The sequence below is a fragment of the Pelodiscus sinensis genome, chromosome 2, assembly GCF_049634645.1.
Source record: "Pelodiscus sinensis isolate JC-2024 chromosome 2, ASM4963464v1, whole genome shotgun sequence".
In the NCBI taxonomy this organism is placed as follows: Eukaryota; Metazoa; Chordata; order Testudines; family Trionychidae; genus Pelodiscus; species Pelodiscus sinensis.
Genome location: NC_134712.1, coordinates 51537791 through 51553824, shown reverse-complemented (window position 1 = coordinate 51553824; position 16034 = coordinate 51537791). Strand labels below are relative to the sequence as shown.

At 39.8% G+C, this 16034-nt stretch overlaps 1 protein-coding gene across 4 annotated transcripts in view; it reads left to right on the top strand.

The window, feature by feature from the left end:
* Positions 1-16034, top strand: part of ZFHX4 (zinc finger homeobox 4) — a 181931-nt gene that overhangs the window by 161784 nt on the left and 4113 nt on the right. For all 4 annotated transcript variants that reach the window (XM_075920494.1, XM_075920495.1, XM_014577726.3 and 1 more), the window contains 5 exons: positions 510-631; positions 781-981; positions 3109-3226; positions 4145-9535; positions 15984-16034. The exon at positions 15984-16034 is cut by the window's right edge and continues 4113 nt beyond it. In XM_075920494.1, the coding sequence (XP_075776609.1) occupies positions 510-631; positions 781-981; positions 3109-3226; positions 4145-9535; positions 15984-16034 (5883 nt within the window). The remainder of the gene's footprint in view (positions 1-509; positions 632-780; positions 982-3108; positions 3227-4144; positions 9536-15983) is intronic.

The following is a 16034-nucleotide window of genomic DNA, read 5'->3' as shown; positions in this document are numbered from 1 at the left end:
TTGAGTTTTGTTGGGTTTTGTTGTCATTGCTTGTTTTGGTTTTTGGTTTCTTTTTGATACTATATTTAGCTTCAGAACTGTATCAAAGCAGCAAAATAATTTCACTCCCCAAATGCTTTAGAAATGGTAGAAGGAAATTAAATGTTAGAAAATTAACTATTTTTGAAAACAAGGATTTCTGAGCGAAAGTTGATTTCTCTTAATATAATAGAGAAATTCAAACTGAGATACTGAAGAGAGCATGTTATTGATTAATCTTTCAAGGCAACCGAAGGTTATCTAAACAAAAGAGAAGAGTCCATTTTTAAATTTATTTCTAGAGTGTGCATCAAGGATAAAAGTGTGTTTTTACCTCTCTATTTGGTAGGTTTCAAATAGTTTTATTTAAGTACATTATTTTTTGTAAATTTAGCACAACCATCTGTGAGATTATACGGCATCATAATGTTTGTCTAGCATAGTATGTCTAAGTTTAAAACATGTTTCTAAAAAACATGTTTTTGAAACAGGAATAATCACACCAGAGAAGGAGCCAAAAGTGAATACACAACAGCTACTTCCGGCAAAAGAAGAGGATGGCGCATCTAAAAAATCAAAGTCTTTGGAGGACCATAAATTTGGACATGAACAGGTAATTGAAAATGTAACGATTCTGTTGCCTCATGGAATTTTCTCAGGTAGCTCAAAAGCAAAACAGAGATGATATTCTATTGAAATAGCAATCCTATCAAATCATTCAAAGCACACTAATATCCTGCCTCTTCATTTGATGTTTTTCAGTTCTATCAGTGTCCTTATTGTAACTACAGTAGTAGGGACCCAAATCGTATCCAGATGCATGTCTTGTCACAGCACTCAATGCAGCCTGTTATCTGCTGTCCTCTCTGCCAGGATGTCCTCAGCAACAAAATGCATCTCCAACTTCATTTGACTCATTTGCACAGTGTCTCTCCTGACTGTGTGGAGAAACTGCTTATGACAGTAAGTATTGAAAATTCTGATACACATTTGAAAGGAACATGCTCAAACGTGTAGACAATGAATTTTTGGTGAGCTTGTATTCTGGTAGCCAGAGTGGGGGATGGACCGTTAGGACCATTGAATTCCATTCCTAACTCTCTGGCCTGAAGGAGAACTGTGCGTAAGCTCAAGAGCTTGTTTCTCTTGCCAAATAAGTTGGTCCAATAAAAGATATTACCTCACCCTCTACCACTAATTTATGTCCCAAGGGCAAGTTACTGAAGCTAGATTTTTTTAAAGAGGCTGAGACCCCAGAGTTTACATTTAAGTCAGCTTTGAAAAATCAGGCCACTCACCTTTCTGTGCCTCAGTGCATATCTCTAAATGGGGTCTAATCATATCTATTCCACAAGGGTATTGTGAACATTAACTTATGGACTGTTTGTAAAATAGCAGCTGTTCCCTGGGCAAAAAGTTCTAAAGCAAAGTATTATTTTTATGAGGGTTAATCAGTTTTATGAGTTTTTCTGAACACATTTAATAACATATGTTAGTCAAATGAATTCCAAATAGAAATACACAAACAAACATATACCATGATAAAGGTATATCTTATAATATTAGGTCTATATGGCACTTGTTATATGATATTGTTGGGCTTGGTTCTTTTGTCTGCTCTGGCTGTTTTTTCCTTTTACTGTGTGTAGGCCCTGGCGAAGGTCCCACCCCTGCCTTGCTTCACCTCCACTCCACCCCTTCCACCAAGCCCCACCCCTGCCCTGCCCATTCCCACTTCCATTGGAGTCCTTGCCTGAAACCCTCTCCCCCTAGCGACGTGAGCCAAGGGATTAACAGAGGTCCTAGCTCCAACCGTTGCGGGGCTGCTCTGAACTATCCTATGGATGGGATGGTTCTCTTGGCTGGAGACTTGTTTCTGAAACACTAGGTTAAGAATAGAAATGTTAAAATGTGTGTAATTAAGTAACTGCGTAACCGCTGAAAATTTCAGCAGTTAAATGCAGGGTGGCAGTCTGTTGCCTGTTGCCCTGCACTGCTGTCTCTATATCAAAGAGCTGGTATGCGTGGGGAGCCAGTGTGCATGGGGAGCCAGCATTTAAGACTGCTCCCTGCTCATACTGGGAGCCTGCGTGTAATAGTTAACTTTAACCGATGAGCCGAGGCTCATAGGTTAACTGTATACACAGTTACACTTTCACATGCCTAGTTAAGAAGTCAGCAAAATACCTATTTACACTGTCAGAACACTATCTTCACCATGACAAAAGGCTGAAACTATTTTTTTTTTTTTTTAAATACAGGCTTCTAATGTTTAGTGATTGAGAGATTGAAAAAACTTTGGAGCAATCTTCTACTTGCAGGATGTATTTTTTGCTCCCCATATCAGTGACTTTCTCCTGTCTTGGTTTTGGATGAATTTGGGAGGGGAGTTGTTTTGTTTCTGGGAGGATTTTTTTTTAGAGAATTTTATTGGTGTGGTCTTAAGTATTCCAATAATCTTTCTCTTATAAATTGTTTCTATAACCACCTAAGAGTAACTTGTCCTGTCCACATCTGATCTCCTTGATCACAAAGGAAATAGATGTTTGCTAAATATCTCATCTCTGGCATGTTTGCAATCACTGATTTCTATTCCGCCCTCACAGCACCACAGTCAAAGGCACCATTCCTGTGAGTGGACTCTACCCATGCAAAGTGTAAAATGTCAAATTAAAATTATTTTTGTTTCTTTTAATGTGGTTAGAATTTTTTCTCTCAGTGGAAAATTATATTTACTTTCATGTATCACCATAATGGTTCTAGAGATTTTTGGGCAAATACTCCGAACGCTTTGTTCTTGAGCACAACAGAAAATGTAGCCCTTATTTGGTATAGGCCCTTATTCCCAAGGTGTCAGAGCATCTCACAATATTTAATGGATACAGTTAGGTATTGGTATTCCATTTTACAGGTGGGAAACCCAGGCCTGGAGAGACTGTTACGTGACCAACGTCACCAGTCTGTAATCCAGGACTGAATCAATCCTTGGGCTTTTGATGTGTGATAAGCTTTGAACCATGTGTGATGCATTGTTAAATGGTGTGTTTTCTGCTTTGAATTGAATAATATTGTGTCCTTGTTTTTTTAAAGGTTCCTGTACCAGATATGATGATGCCCAATAGTATGCTATTGCCTACAGCTCCCTCAGAGAAATCCGAGCGTGACACACCTGCTACCATTACAGCGGAAGGATCTGGGAAATATTCAGGTATGCAAACAAAGGACTAGACACACAGAATCTAAATGAGAGATTCTTGGAGCAAACCACTTGATGCTTCCTTGGTACAGGACTACTTTTTTTGTTTACAAATATTAACACGAGGTAACAGGACAAAAATTGTAAAATGTCATTTAGGGCATGATTTTCAAAGATGGGCCTTTGAAATGTCACAGCTCAACAATGAATTTGGCCCTTTGGAAAGGCACATAGCTAGTTGGATGCACATTGTCCATGTGACTGTACAATTACTTGACTTCAGCTAGAGCATACCTGTAGTAATTTGACATGACAATTTGACATGAAGCTGTATGTGACCATTTTGAAAATAAGACCCTTACTATTATAAACATATACTCTTATAAGATAATGAGTTATCTGTAACTCTGTCTAGAGCCTATGAAAATGTGAGATGAGTGGGTCCTTCAAGTCCATATTTCAGTTTTCACTCTAGACACACTCTTGTGCTTATTGGCTGTTTGCTCCAACCCCCAACTCAGTTCTTTCACCTCAGCCATGCTCCCCCTTAATACCTATGTCCCCACCTTCTCCCCACAGGCCCTGTACCCCCTCAGCCTGCCTTCTGTCTGCTTTCTCCTCCCCTCCTTCATCTCTGTGATTAGCTACCCTAAGAATTAACAGAAATATCAGGGCTCTAACATTCTCTTTGTCACCATCACACTGGTCACTTTGCTTGTGTGTTTGCCCCTTTTCCATATTCTTTATCTGCCTTTTTTTATTTGTTTGTTAGCAATTTAGGGCAGGTGATGTCTATGTTTGTACTATGCACAGTCGGGGACCATTTTGGTTGCTCCTTAGGCACTATCATGATAAGCATGATAAATAATATTCTTTCCTGTGCTCAAATGTCATGTGTCTAAAAGATATTTCTTTGCATTCCTTAACCAGGTGACAGTCCAATGGATGAGAAAAACACTCCTGGGCTGGATGAAGCAAAAACTGGAATGGAAATTAAGACTGAGGAACAGAAGCCACCTAAGGAATGTACTGAAATGCCAGAATGGAGTAAGAACAGCAGTAAGGATACAAAGATCACTGAATCACTGCCGGATCAATTGAATGAACAGCAGAAGAAGCAGCAACTCTCTGTTTCTGATCGCCATGTCTATAAATATCGTTGTAACCATTGTAGCTTGGCTTTTAAGACTATGCAGAAGCTTCAGATACATTCCCAGTATCATGCTATTCGGGCTGCTACCATGTGTAGCCTTTGTCAACGTAGCTTCCGTACATTCCAGGCTTTAAAAAAACACTTGGAAGCAGGCCACCCTGAACTCAATGAAGCTGAACTTCAGCAGCTGTATGCATCTTTACCTGTAAACGGTGAACTTTGGGCAGAAAGTGAAAGTATGGCACAAGATGATCATGCACTAGAACAGGAAATAGAACGAGAATATGAGATGGACCAGGAGGGTAAAGCAAGTCCTGTAGGAAGTGATAGTAGCTCTATTCCAGATGACATGGGCTCAGAACCAAAGCGGACCTTACCTTTTAGAAAAGGGCCAAATTTTACTATGGAAAAATTTCTAGATCCATCTCGCCCATATAAATGTACAGTGTGTAAAGAATCTTTCACTCAAAAGAACATTCTCTTGGTCCATTATAATTCTGTCTCTCATTTACATAAACTCAAAAAGGTTTTGCAGGAAGCATCAAGTCCTGTCCCTCAAGAAAGCAACAGCAGCACTGATAACAAACCCTACAAATGCAGCATTTGTAATGTTGCATATAGCCAAAGTTCTACCTTGGAAATCCATATGAGATCTGTGCTTCATCAGACTAAAGCAAGGGCTGCGAAATTAGAACCAAGTGGTAATATAACTAGTGGAAATAGTGTAGCAGGGAATGTTAATAGCCCTAGCCAAGGGATGCTAGATTCTATGAGCTTACCAGCCGTTAACAGCAAAGATACCCACTTAGATGCCAAAGAATTAAATAAAAAGCAAGCTTCTGAATTAATTTCTGCTCAGCCTACACATCATCCACCACAGTCACCAGCACAACTTCAGATGCAATTACAGCATGAACTGCAACAGCAAGCTGCGTTCTTTCAGCCCCAGTTTCTAAACCCTGCCTTTTTGCCTCATTTTCCTATGACCCCAGAAGCACTGTTGCAGTTTCAACAGCCTCAATTCCTTTTTCCATTCTACATACCTGGGACAGAATTTAGCTTGACCCCCGACCTGGGTTTGCCTGGTTCTGCCACATTTGGTATGCCTGGAATGGCAGGGATGGCAGGATCACTGCTCGAAGATTTAAAGCAGCAAATACAAACTCAACACCATGTTGGGCAAACACAACTACAAATCTTACAACAACAAGCACAACAGTATCAATCAACACAACCCCAAATTCAGCCACAAAAGCAGCAGCAAAGTAGCAAACTAATGAAACAGGAGCAAAATAGTCTAGTAAATGCAGATTGCCAGTTGATAAAGGATATGCCATCATATAAAGAGTCAGAAGAGATTTCTGAGAAACAAGAAAAACCAAAGCAAGAATTGACAAATGAAAGTGAAGGACTAAAGGAGAACAAAGATATGAAGAAGCAGAAATCCTCAGAGCCAACCATTCCACCGCCTAGAATAGCTTCTGGGGCTAGGGGAAATGCAGCCAAAGCCTTGCTGGAGAATTTTGGTTTTGAGCTGGTTATTCAGTACAATGAAAATAGACAAAAAGTACAGAAAAAAAGCAAGACCAGTGAGGGTGAAAACACTGACAAATTGGAATGTGGAACATGTAATAAGCTATTTTCTAACATTCTTATTTTGAAGAGTCATCAAGAGCATGTACATGGTCAGTTTTTTCCTTATGGAGCACTAGAGAAATTTGCCCGTCAATACAGGGAGGCTTATGACAAGCTTTACCCAATTTCACCATCTTCTCCAGAAACGCCGCCGCCGCCGCCACCTCCCCCGCCTCCTCCTCCACCGCTGCCTTCAGCTCCTTCACAGCCTTCTTCGGCCAGTTCTGGAAAAATTCAAAATTCTGCACCCACTCCTTTGCAAGCTCTGCCGCCTACTCCACCACCTCCGCCTCCGCCTCCACCACCCCCTCCGCCGCCTCCACCACCTCCTTCAGCTCCACCTCAGGTCCAGCTGCCTGTTTCATTAGATCTTCCACTTTTCCCTCCGATTATGATGCAGCCAGTGCAGCATCCTGCGTTGCCTCCTCAGCTTGCCCTCCAGCTACCACCAATGGATACTTTGTCTGCAGATCTTACCCAGCTTTGCCAGCAACAGCTAGGATTAGATCCCAACTTCCTACGACATTCTCAGTTCAAGCGTCCACGTACAAGAATCACAGATGATCAATTAAAAATCTTACGGGCTTATTTTGATATTAACAATTCTCCAAGTGAAGAACAGATTCAAGAAATGGCTGAGAAATCTGGCCTTTCCCAAAAAGTTATCAAACACTGGTTTCGTAATACCCTTTTTAAGGAACGACAAAGAAACAAAGATTCCCCATATAACTTCAGTAATCCTCCCATAACTGTTTTGGAAGATATTAGAATTGATCCTCAACCCACTTCTTTAGAGCATTACAAATCTGATGCATCGTTCAGCAAGAGATCATCTAGAACTAGGTTTACTGACTACCAGCTTAGGGTCTTACAAGATTTTTTTGACACAAATGCTTATCCAAAGGATGATGAAATTGAACAACTGTCAACTGTACTTAACCTACCTACTCGAGTTATTGTTGTATGGTTCCAAAATGCACGACAGAAAGCTCGCAAAAGTTATGAAAATCAAGCAGAAACAAAAGATAATGAAAAAAGGGAACTCACTAATGAGCGATATATTCGAACTAGCAATATGCAATATCAATGTAAAAAGTGCAGCGTAGTTTTTCCCAGAATATTTGACTTGATTACACACCAGAAAAAACAATGTTACAAAGATGAAGATGATGATGCTCAAGATGAAAGCCAAACAGAAGATTCTATGGATGCTACAGATCAAATGTTGTATAAAAATTGCACAGTTTCTGGTCAAACAGACCCATCCAAAAATGCGACTGTGACAACAGCAAGCTCTGGCTCTGGTTCTAGTACTCCTTTAATGCCATCACCCAAACCAGAGCCTGAAAAAAGTTCTCCTAAACCTGAGGCAACAGAAAAGCCAAAGCAAAATGACATCACACCTAAGCAAATTGATAGCACCACACAAGGCACCAAACCCATACCATCTACACCAGTAGCTTCTTCTGATCCACAACCCTCAGTCTCTCAGTCACAACAACAAAAACAACCACAGATGGCAGGACGACCTCCTTCTGCATCACAGACTACACCAGTTCCTTCCAGTCCTATATCAATTTCAATGACTTCTCTGCAGAACAGTCTACCTCCTCAGTTATTACAGTACCAATGTGACCAGTGTACAGTTGCCTTTCCAACTCTAGAACTTTGGCAAGAGCACCAGCACATGCATTTCCTAGCAGCCCAAAACCAATTTCTTCACTCTCAGTTTTTAGAAAGACCCATGGATATGCCCTATATGATATTTGATCCCAATAATCCTCTGATGACAGGACAATTGCTTAATAGTTCTCTTGCTCAGATACCCCAGCAGACAAGCTCATCACATACATCCCACACTGCTACAGTTTCTGGCTCACTTAAACGAAAATTAGATGATAAAGAAGATAATAATTGTAGTGAAAAAGAGGGGGGAAACAGTGGTGAAGACCAACATCGTGATAAGCGGTTGAGAACTACCATTACTCCAGAGCAGCTGGAAATACTGTATGAGAAATACCTATTAGATTCTAATCCCACCAGAAAGATGCTAGATCATATTGCACGTGAAGTAGGACTTAAAAAGAGAGTAGTACAAGTCTGGTTTCAGAACACACGAGCCCGAGAAAGAAAAGGACAGTTCCGTGCAGTAGGTCCAGCCCAGTCACATAAAAGGTGTCCTTTTTGTCGAGCACTGTTTAAAGCAAAGTCAGCTTTGGAAAGTCACATTCGCTCTCGGCACTGGAATGAAGGAAAACAGGCAGGTTATAGTTTGCCTCCTAGTCCATTAATATCAACTGAAGATGGAGGAGAAAGTCCACAAAAATACATATTTTTTGATTATCCATCACTATCATTAACAAAGATTGATTTATCAAGTGAAAATGAATTAGCCTCCACGGTGTCAACCCCTGTTAGTAAAACTGCAGAGATGTCCCCAAAGAATCTTTTAAGCCCTTCTTCTTTCAAAGCTGAGTGCAGTGAGGATATAGAAAATCTGAATGCCCCTCCTGCTGACTCTGGGTATGATCAAAATAAGACTGACTTTGATGAGACTTCATCAATTAATACAGCAATTAGTGATGCCACGACAGGAGATGAGGGAAACAATGAAATAGAAAACATGACTGGTAGTTCAGGGGATGTGAAATCTGTATCATCTCCCAAAGAGCCAAAAACACATGTGAATGATTCTTTGTCAAAAACAGCAACCACACCTACACTTGAGAATTGTGATGATAAGTTTCTCTTCTCCCTAACTAGTCCATCGGTACATTTCAGTGACAAAGATGGTGATCATGACCAAAGTTATTACATTACCGACGATGCCGATGATAATGCTGACCGCAGTGAAACATCAAGCATTGCTGATCCAAGTTCACCCAACCCATTTGGAGCTAACAACCCTTTTAAATCCAAAAACAGTGATCGACCAGGTCACAAACGTTTCCGAACACAAATGAGTAACCTCCAGCTTAAAGTCCTGAAAGCTTGCTTTAGTGACTATCGGACTCCAACCATGCAAGAATGTGAAATGCTAGGGAATGAGATTGGTCTGCCCAAACGGGTAGTTCAAGTTTGGTTCCAGAATGCTCGGGCAAAAGAAAAGAAATTCAAAATTAACATAGGGAAGCCATTCATGATAAATCAGAGTGGAACAGATGGGGCAAAGCCAGAATGTTCTCTGTGTGGGGTGAAGTATTCTGCACGTTTATCTATAAGAGACCATATCTTTTCCAAACAACATATTTCAAAAGTGAGAGAAACTGTAGGAAGTCAGCTAGATCGGGAGAAAGATTATTTAGCTCCTACAACGGTTAGACAGCTGATGGCACAGCAGGAATTGGATCGTATAAAGAAGGCTACAGATGTGCTAGGCTTAACAGTACAGCAGCCAGGCATGATGGACAGCAGTTCACTTCATGGTATCAGTTTGCCAGCAGCTTATCCAGGACTTCCTGGCCTCCCTCCTGTTCTTCTGCCTGGAATGAATGGTCCATCCTCCTTGCCTGGATTTCCACAAAGTTCAAACAGTAAGTCAGTAAGGGGATGACTTGTTTATTTAGTTAATGTTAATGATATTGTGTAGTTATCAGCTACCTGTGAAGAACAGAATACTGTGCACTCATTCCTGTCACTTCTCTGTGCATATCACAATACTGCTGTTGGCTATACTCAGAGCATTGGCGTATTATTTCAGAGGGTAATTAGTAATATTCTCTCAAAACTGAAATTCAGTTAAAGAATTCAATTGAACTCTAACTTCCAAAAGTACTTTAAAAAAACATCGTGTATCTATCTGTTTTGAGGCTTGGATTACATGGGCAGTACTCTGTACCATAATGGTATAAATGTTAGTGTAGGTTAGCGAGTTGTATACCAGCTGGCCCATGTAGACCCTGTAGGCATTCACTATAAGTTTTCTAGTGCTGTTTGAAACAATACGACATGAAGAGGCACTAGAAAACATTTAGCACATGTAATTTAACTACATGTGATTTTTGCTGGAAACCTTGAGAATATTTTCAAGAAGTTAGCTAGTGAAGATGAGAACCTGCAGGAGGTAGTTATTATTGATTATTTCATTGAGACCCAAATCCTGAGAGATGCTGAGTATTTGGCAGCCTTGCATGTTTGTATGGGTGCTGCACATGCTCCTCATGTCATTTGGGCTTGTGTATGTAATTGAACATCTGCTATGATTTAGACAAGAGTGCTGCGGTTGACTCTGCACATCATTTTGCTTTCTTTACTTTCCCTGAGAAGAGCTTACTTGTGCAGATTGTTTCGCTGAGGTTACAGAATTAGCTGTTCTGTATAGAAATTGTTTAATCGTGACAGAAGGAACCAGATTTTTTTTAAAATGGTTTCCAGTGATATAGGCAGAGTTCCCTGTAGGTGCTATTTTGCAGATGCAAATTTTGATAACCACTGTCTGCCTACTTGATTGCACTGCCAAATCAAGTAATTACACATCCACATTAGTGGGTGCGGAAGGCCCCTTTCTTGTACAGGCAGTCCCCGGGTTACGTACAAGATAGGGACTGTAGGTTTGTTCTTAAGTTGAATTTGTATGTAAGTCGGAACTGGTACATATTGTAGGGGAAACTCTAGTCACACATTTCTCCAGAGCTCAGTTTTATTCTCCCACACCTCACTTCCCTCAGTCCTTTATTCTCAAGCTGAGGTGTCTGCTGAGAAAAGCCGCTCCGCATCTCCTTGGTCTGCTGGGGGTGGCGCTAGCTTCACGTCTCCCTGGTCTGCTGGGGGGAAGCAGCTAGTGCGGGGTTGTCTCACCCCGTTTGTAAGTAGGGATCCGATGTAAGTCGGATCCATGTAACCCGGGGACTGCCTGTATATGTTGTCTTAGGTTGTTAAATTTTGATTTGTGAAAACAACTTGGTTTGCCAGGAGAGCTACTGATTCAGCCACCAATGGGGTCAGTCAGACTGGAGCTGAAGCAGTAGCTCCTGTTCTATACAGTTCTGGTTTGATTGATGATGACCATGTCATTGCTTCCCTAAGTGGTGGTCAAAGCATCTTGTTTTTCTGTTCACTGGGTCAGAAGGGCTTCCCTTCCACAATGGATTCTCTGGCTGAATGCCCTTCTGTTTTTGTCAAACAGTTATTGGCATACAGAGTGCATATAAAACAAATAGGGAGTAGTTTTGAAATACTGTAATATATTTGTTGGTCTCCACTTAATTGAGTATTATGTATACATCCAAAAGTGGCTAATCTTTGTTTATAGAAATCAGGGATATAATATAATTAGACTACATAATGTAGCCAGCCTTGTCTCTAGGTTTAATAAGCCCTAGAAAACTCACATATGTCTCTAGCTTGTTTCTTCTTAATATATAGATGGAATGTTTGGTGACATGTATCAGTTTTTCCATGATCACTGAATTATCAGATTATCTAATTTCCACCAATTTTATTTGAGATACATTTAAATCATTAATACAGTAGCATACTCTGTGAAGCATCACTTGAGATGGATTCTCAGCCCCTTTCATCTCACATCTTTTAGGTTAATTGGTTTATTATGGTCTAAACCAGGGGTGCGGCACCTCGGGCCCGGGGTCTGGATGCTGTCCCTCAGGACTCAGGTCTCATCCAGCATTGGGAGCCCACCCTGGCATGCCAGCCCTCCTGTTATCCCCCCCCCCCCCCATGGGGCTGGAGCACACAAAATGTACTAGCCTGGGTCCCCCTAAGTTCTGGTGCGCAAGAGGAATGTGGGGAGTGTCTTTCTGCTTCTCAATCAGTGAAGGGTTTTTTTGTTTGTTTTTTGTTTCTTCTTTGCTTCTCACTTGTGTGCGGCCCCTGTCTGATTTTTCTGTGGGTCGATGGCCCCCGACCCAACAAAGGTTCCCCACCCCTGGTCTCAACTTTGGGTTTAGACTGGCCAGTAGAGGTTTGTCATTAGGTTTTTCTCCAACCATATGTTTAGTAACCCCTCCATCCCTTTTTGTTTGTTTGTTTTGTTACCCAACAAATATGTGCACACACAAATCTTCATTCCTTAATGGTACACAGTAGAGTAGTTGTAGTGAAAATAAAAATAAATTAGTTTAATATTCATTACTGAAAAGTACTCTTATCCTTAAAACTGCTCTAATATGTGTTCAACACCACTGTTCTCCACACCTAATTAACCCTCCTTTTAACATCTCCTTTGCTGTGCTTTGGGTGACAGTTCACATCCATATTTGATGCTGGGAAAATTTAAGTATAAGCTTCTTGGAGGTATACCCTATGAGCAGGCTCTTTGCTGGGTGTAATCTTCTAACTTTCTCTGCATTCACAGCAGGCAGAATACCCCCTCTGCATTACTAAATGTGTGAGGGATTTCCTGAAGTCTGCTCCCAGAGGGGTTGCAGTCTGTTCCCTAATTATTGTACACTCTCTGAATTTCAGATTTTATTATTTTTTGCTTGTGTGTCATTTCCTCTTCCTGGTCCCAATCTGCTAACACGTGCACACAAGCAGCTCCATTGATTTAATGAGATTGCTTATATGTGAATAGTTGCATATATGTTTACAGTGTTGACCTACATGTTTTCAGCAGCAAAGGCCAAACTGTTTTGGGATCTTAAAGGGACAATGTCAACATAAAAGATGCACATTTCTATAGAATATCCATTTTAATAGAATATTATTACTAAAGTACTACATTAGTGAAACTATAAGAATTAAACTGAGATTCTCCTTTTGCCTTCATTTGTGTATCACTTTTTAAAATTTTATTTATTCTGGAAAGTGAAACCAACCTGATCAGCTTCAGTTGGCTTAAAATCAATTTTACTTTCAAGTTCTTGTGCCCAGCACTGTTTTGTTTGGGTTTAAACATTGCATGGAAATTATTAACTTACCTCAAAAAGGCTTTTAAATTAATGTTTAAATATGTAACATTTCCTTTACCATCACGTGGAGGAAAATTATATTTTCCTAAAATATGGAAAATCTAAATGTTGAGCCTAAACTATTTGAGAGTGGTGCTATTAATTTCATTAAACACAGTGCTGCAATTGGATCTTTATTGGCAAAGATTACTTCATTTGAAAAAATATACTAACTCTCTTTCTGCATAGGTGGATTAAGCAAATTTAGACATATTTAGGTGTATCTGAGTACAGTTATTTTCTCAGTGTCAGAAAGATTGTCTGGTTCCATGAATTAATTTCCCCCTCCCCAAAAAAACACACCTTTTTCTTATGAACTTCTTGAAATGAGTAATACTGTTTTATGATTGATTCATCTATTAATTTAAGTATTCCACTTTAGATATATCAAATGCTATATAATTTTTCACGATTATCATTATGATTATTCAGGCATATATTTCCTCTCTTTAGCCTCACTCCTATCTTATAGTATGATGCAGATGGAAGAGCTTCTTTCTCAGAAATCTCACTTATGGTTTTTCATCCTCTTCTTAACGTTCTTTTCCATTTATATTTTTTTCCCCATCAGAACACTTGTGCTTCAGCTTGTTTCTAGAATGAATACTGGATCTTCAGGTCATGATCGTTAGAGTCTTAACTCCTCATTTAAGACTGAATCTGTCTTTAAGATTCACAGCTTTTTTCCAAGAATGTGCACATCACTGGGTAATGTGCACTTCATTGGTTTCTGAAATCTTATCAAAAGAGAAATGTGATTCAGCAGCACTTATTTTTCTCATGACTACAGTCCTAAATCACGTTCTCCATTCTTCTTTGAACCCTTGTTATCTTTTCAATTTTTCTTGTTTGAATTTATCTGTCTCCAATTTGTCTGAGAGAGACCTCAAGTTTGCTATAAAACCACTAAAGCATCCACTGAAAATAGACAGGTAGCAGAGCTAAAACATTTCTTTATAATTAGTGGATTTTCCAGTCTGTTTCCTTCATGTGACATATGGGAGAATGAGATTCACCAGGTCTCCTGTACTGAATTTTAGGTACTCTCAACCCACTCTTCCCTGTAACAAACCCATTACTCCTATTCTCTGCTGCAATGTTCTCGGATGTTGAGTTGATTTTTGTACAATTCAACTAAATTCCAAAGAACATAATGGGAAAATAAAATAGGTGAATGGGTGAACTAGCCAGCAGCATTGTGAGTATATTGAGGGCAACATGATGAGTGTGGCTGAAAGAGAAGAGGAACGCAAAGGAATTAGAAAAACCCTCAATAGCTATTGCGCCCAAAGGAGTATGATTCAAAAACAGCAGACAAAGCTGGGATAGCAATTCACATTGATAATATCATCCATGCATTTCTCATGTAAGATGGTTGACATCAAAGACATTTTTAACAGATACTGCAAAGCTGCCACAGTTATTTCCTACTGAAGGTACAGGGTGAGGCAACAGTATCACAGAGATCACTGTGCGGGAACTGTGGCAATGACTGACTCTTTAATGATGACCATTGTGACTTGTTTCCCTCTACTATCTAATCCCTGCTGACAATACATTTTAACTCCTTAGCATTGCCCTCACCATTAAATAGCAGTAATGATACTGCGACTATCATTAAATGGTCTCTCTTGAATCTGATAATCATTCCCCCTGAATTCTAATTGCTTCAGTCCTAAGTAATGCTAAGCACCTGGATATTGATGATTTAAACTTCATTCTTGCCCACTAGATTAGTGCTTCCATGTAGCTAATACCCATCTAACCTCCATTATAGAGCCTGCGGTTATTGTTCTCTTATCCATGCGCTCATAGGCTTTTTCTGGGAGCTGCTTTACTCCTACTGTCCTTTGAACATTAGGCCTTCTGTGTGCTCATTTCTCTACCAAGTTTATTTGTCTCTGAAAACAGACTTGGCCACATTGTGCAGACTCTTACAATTCCCTTTTCTATCCTGTGCCATCGTTTAGTTTCCTGACCAGCTACGCATCTGATAGAAATTGCTTTAAAATAGACTGTTATCAGCCACTTACACTATATTTGGTACTTGAAACACAGCTAAGAATTCTTCCATTAATATATGAGACACACTTGTGCCGTGCATGCATCCTCCAAACAAAACCAACACACACTTAGGTTTTCTTCTCTAATGAGTTGGAAATCATGCCTGCATGTTTCAAGTAAACGGAGAACAACAGCATTCCTGTGTAGATGTACTTCAGTACTAATACACTTATCTCTGCAAATGCTGTGTTGACCTGTTTGTCATGAGGTGAGAATAGCTTTGCCTATACACTCAAAAATGAAAATGTGAACTGTGCTGTGTCCTAATAATGAATAGCATTGCTTTCCTTGCTATTTTTGTCAGTGTCTTGGATGGTCATTTACCGTTGATGTTGGTTAACCTTTCTTTATTTGCTATTGTTATATTATCCCATGTCAGTTTGGGCAGAGATTCCATTTTATTTGATAGCTAATTAGTTGTAGTGAGCGCTATAGTTACCACATATCTCAGGTAGAAGATGAGTGGGCAAATCATCCCACAGGTTAAAATTAGTTTAAATGAATAACAAAGTACAGATCTTGCACAGTATCAATTCAAGGGAACACACTCACCGTGTGCTTAGTGCTTCTTTTCTCATCATTTGCACACTGACGGAAATCACTTTCACCCGATAACATTAGCGTTCTACATACAAGTTCGATCGTGACTCTGGCAATGCCCCCATGTTGCATTCCCAGAAAACCTACAGAGGTCGTTAAAAAAGCACACAGACATGATGGCAGGATCTGGGCCATAATTTGTATGAGAGCAATAGAACATTACAATTAATGAAAAAGTATACAATATATGATTTATTAATGCAGTAGATAATTACAGATTTTTGAAACATTACATTACTAATGTAAGGTTTCATTCTTATTGCATCAATGGTGTTTTCTCATTTTTTCAAATGATGACCTTTCCATGACCAGGATTGTGTAATGAACAGTTTTTTTCAGGTGTTAAACATAACAAGCATTAACTTGCCTTGTGGATTGATGATGGTCATATTTCTGTTGTTGTTTTCAGCTTTAACATCTCCTGGTGCAGGCATGCTTGGGTTTCCTACTTCAGCTACTT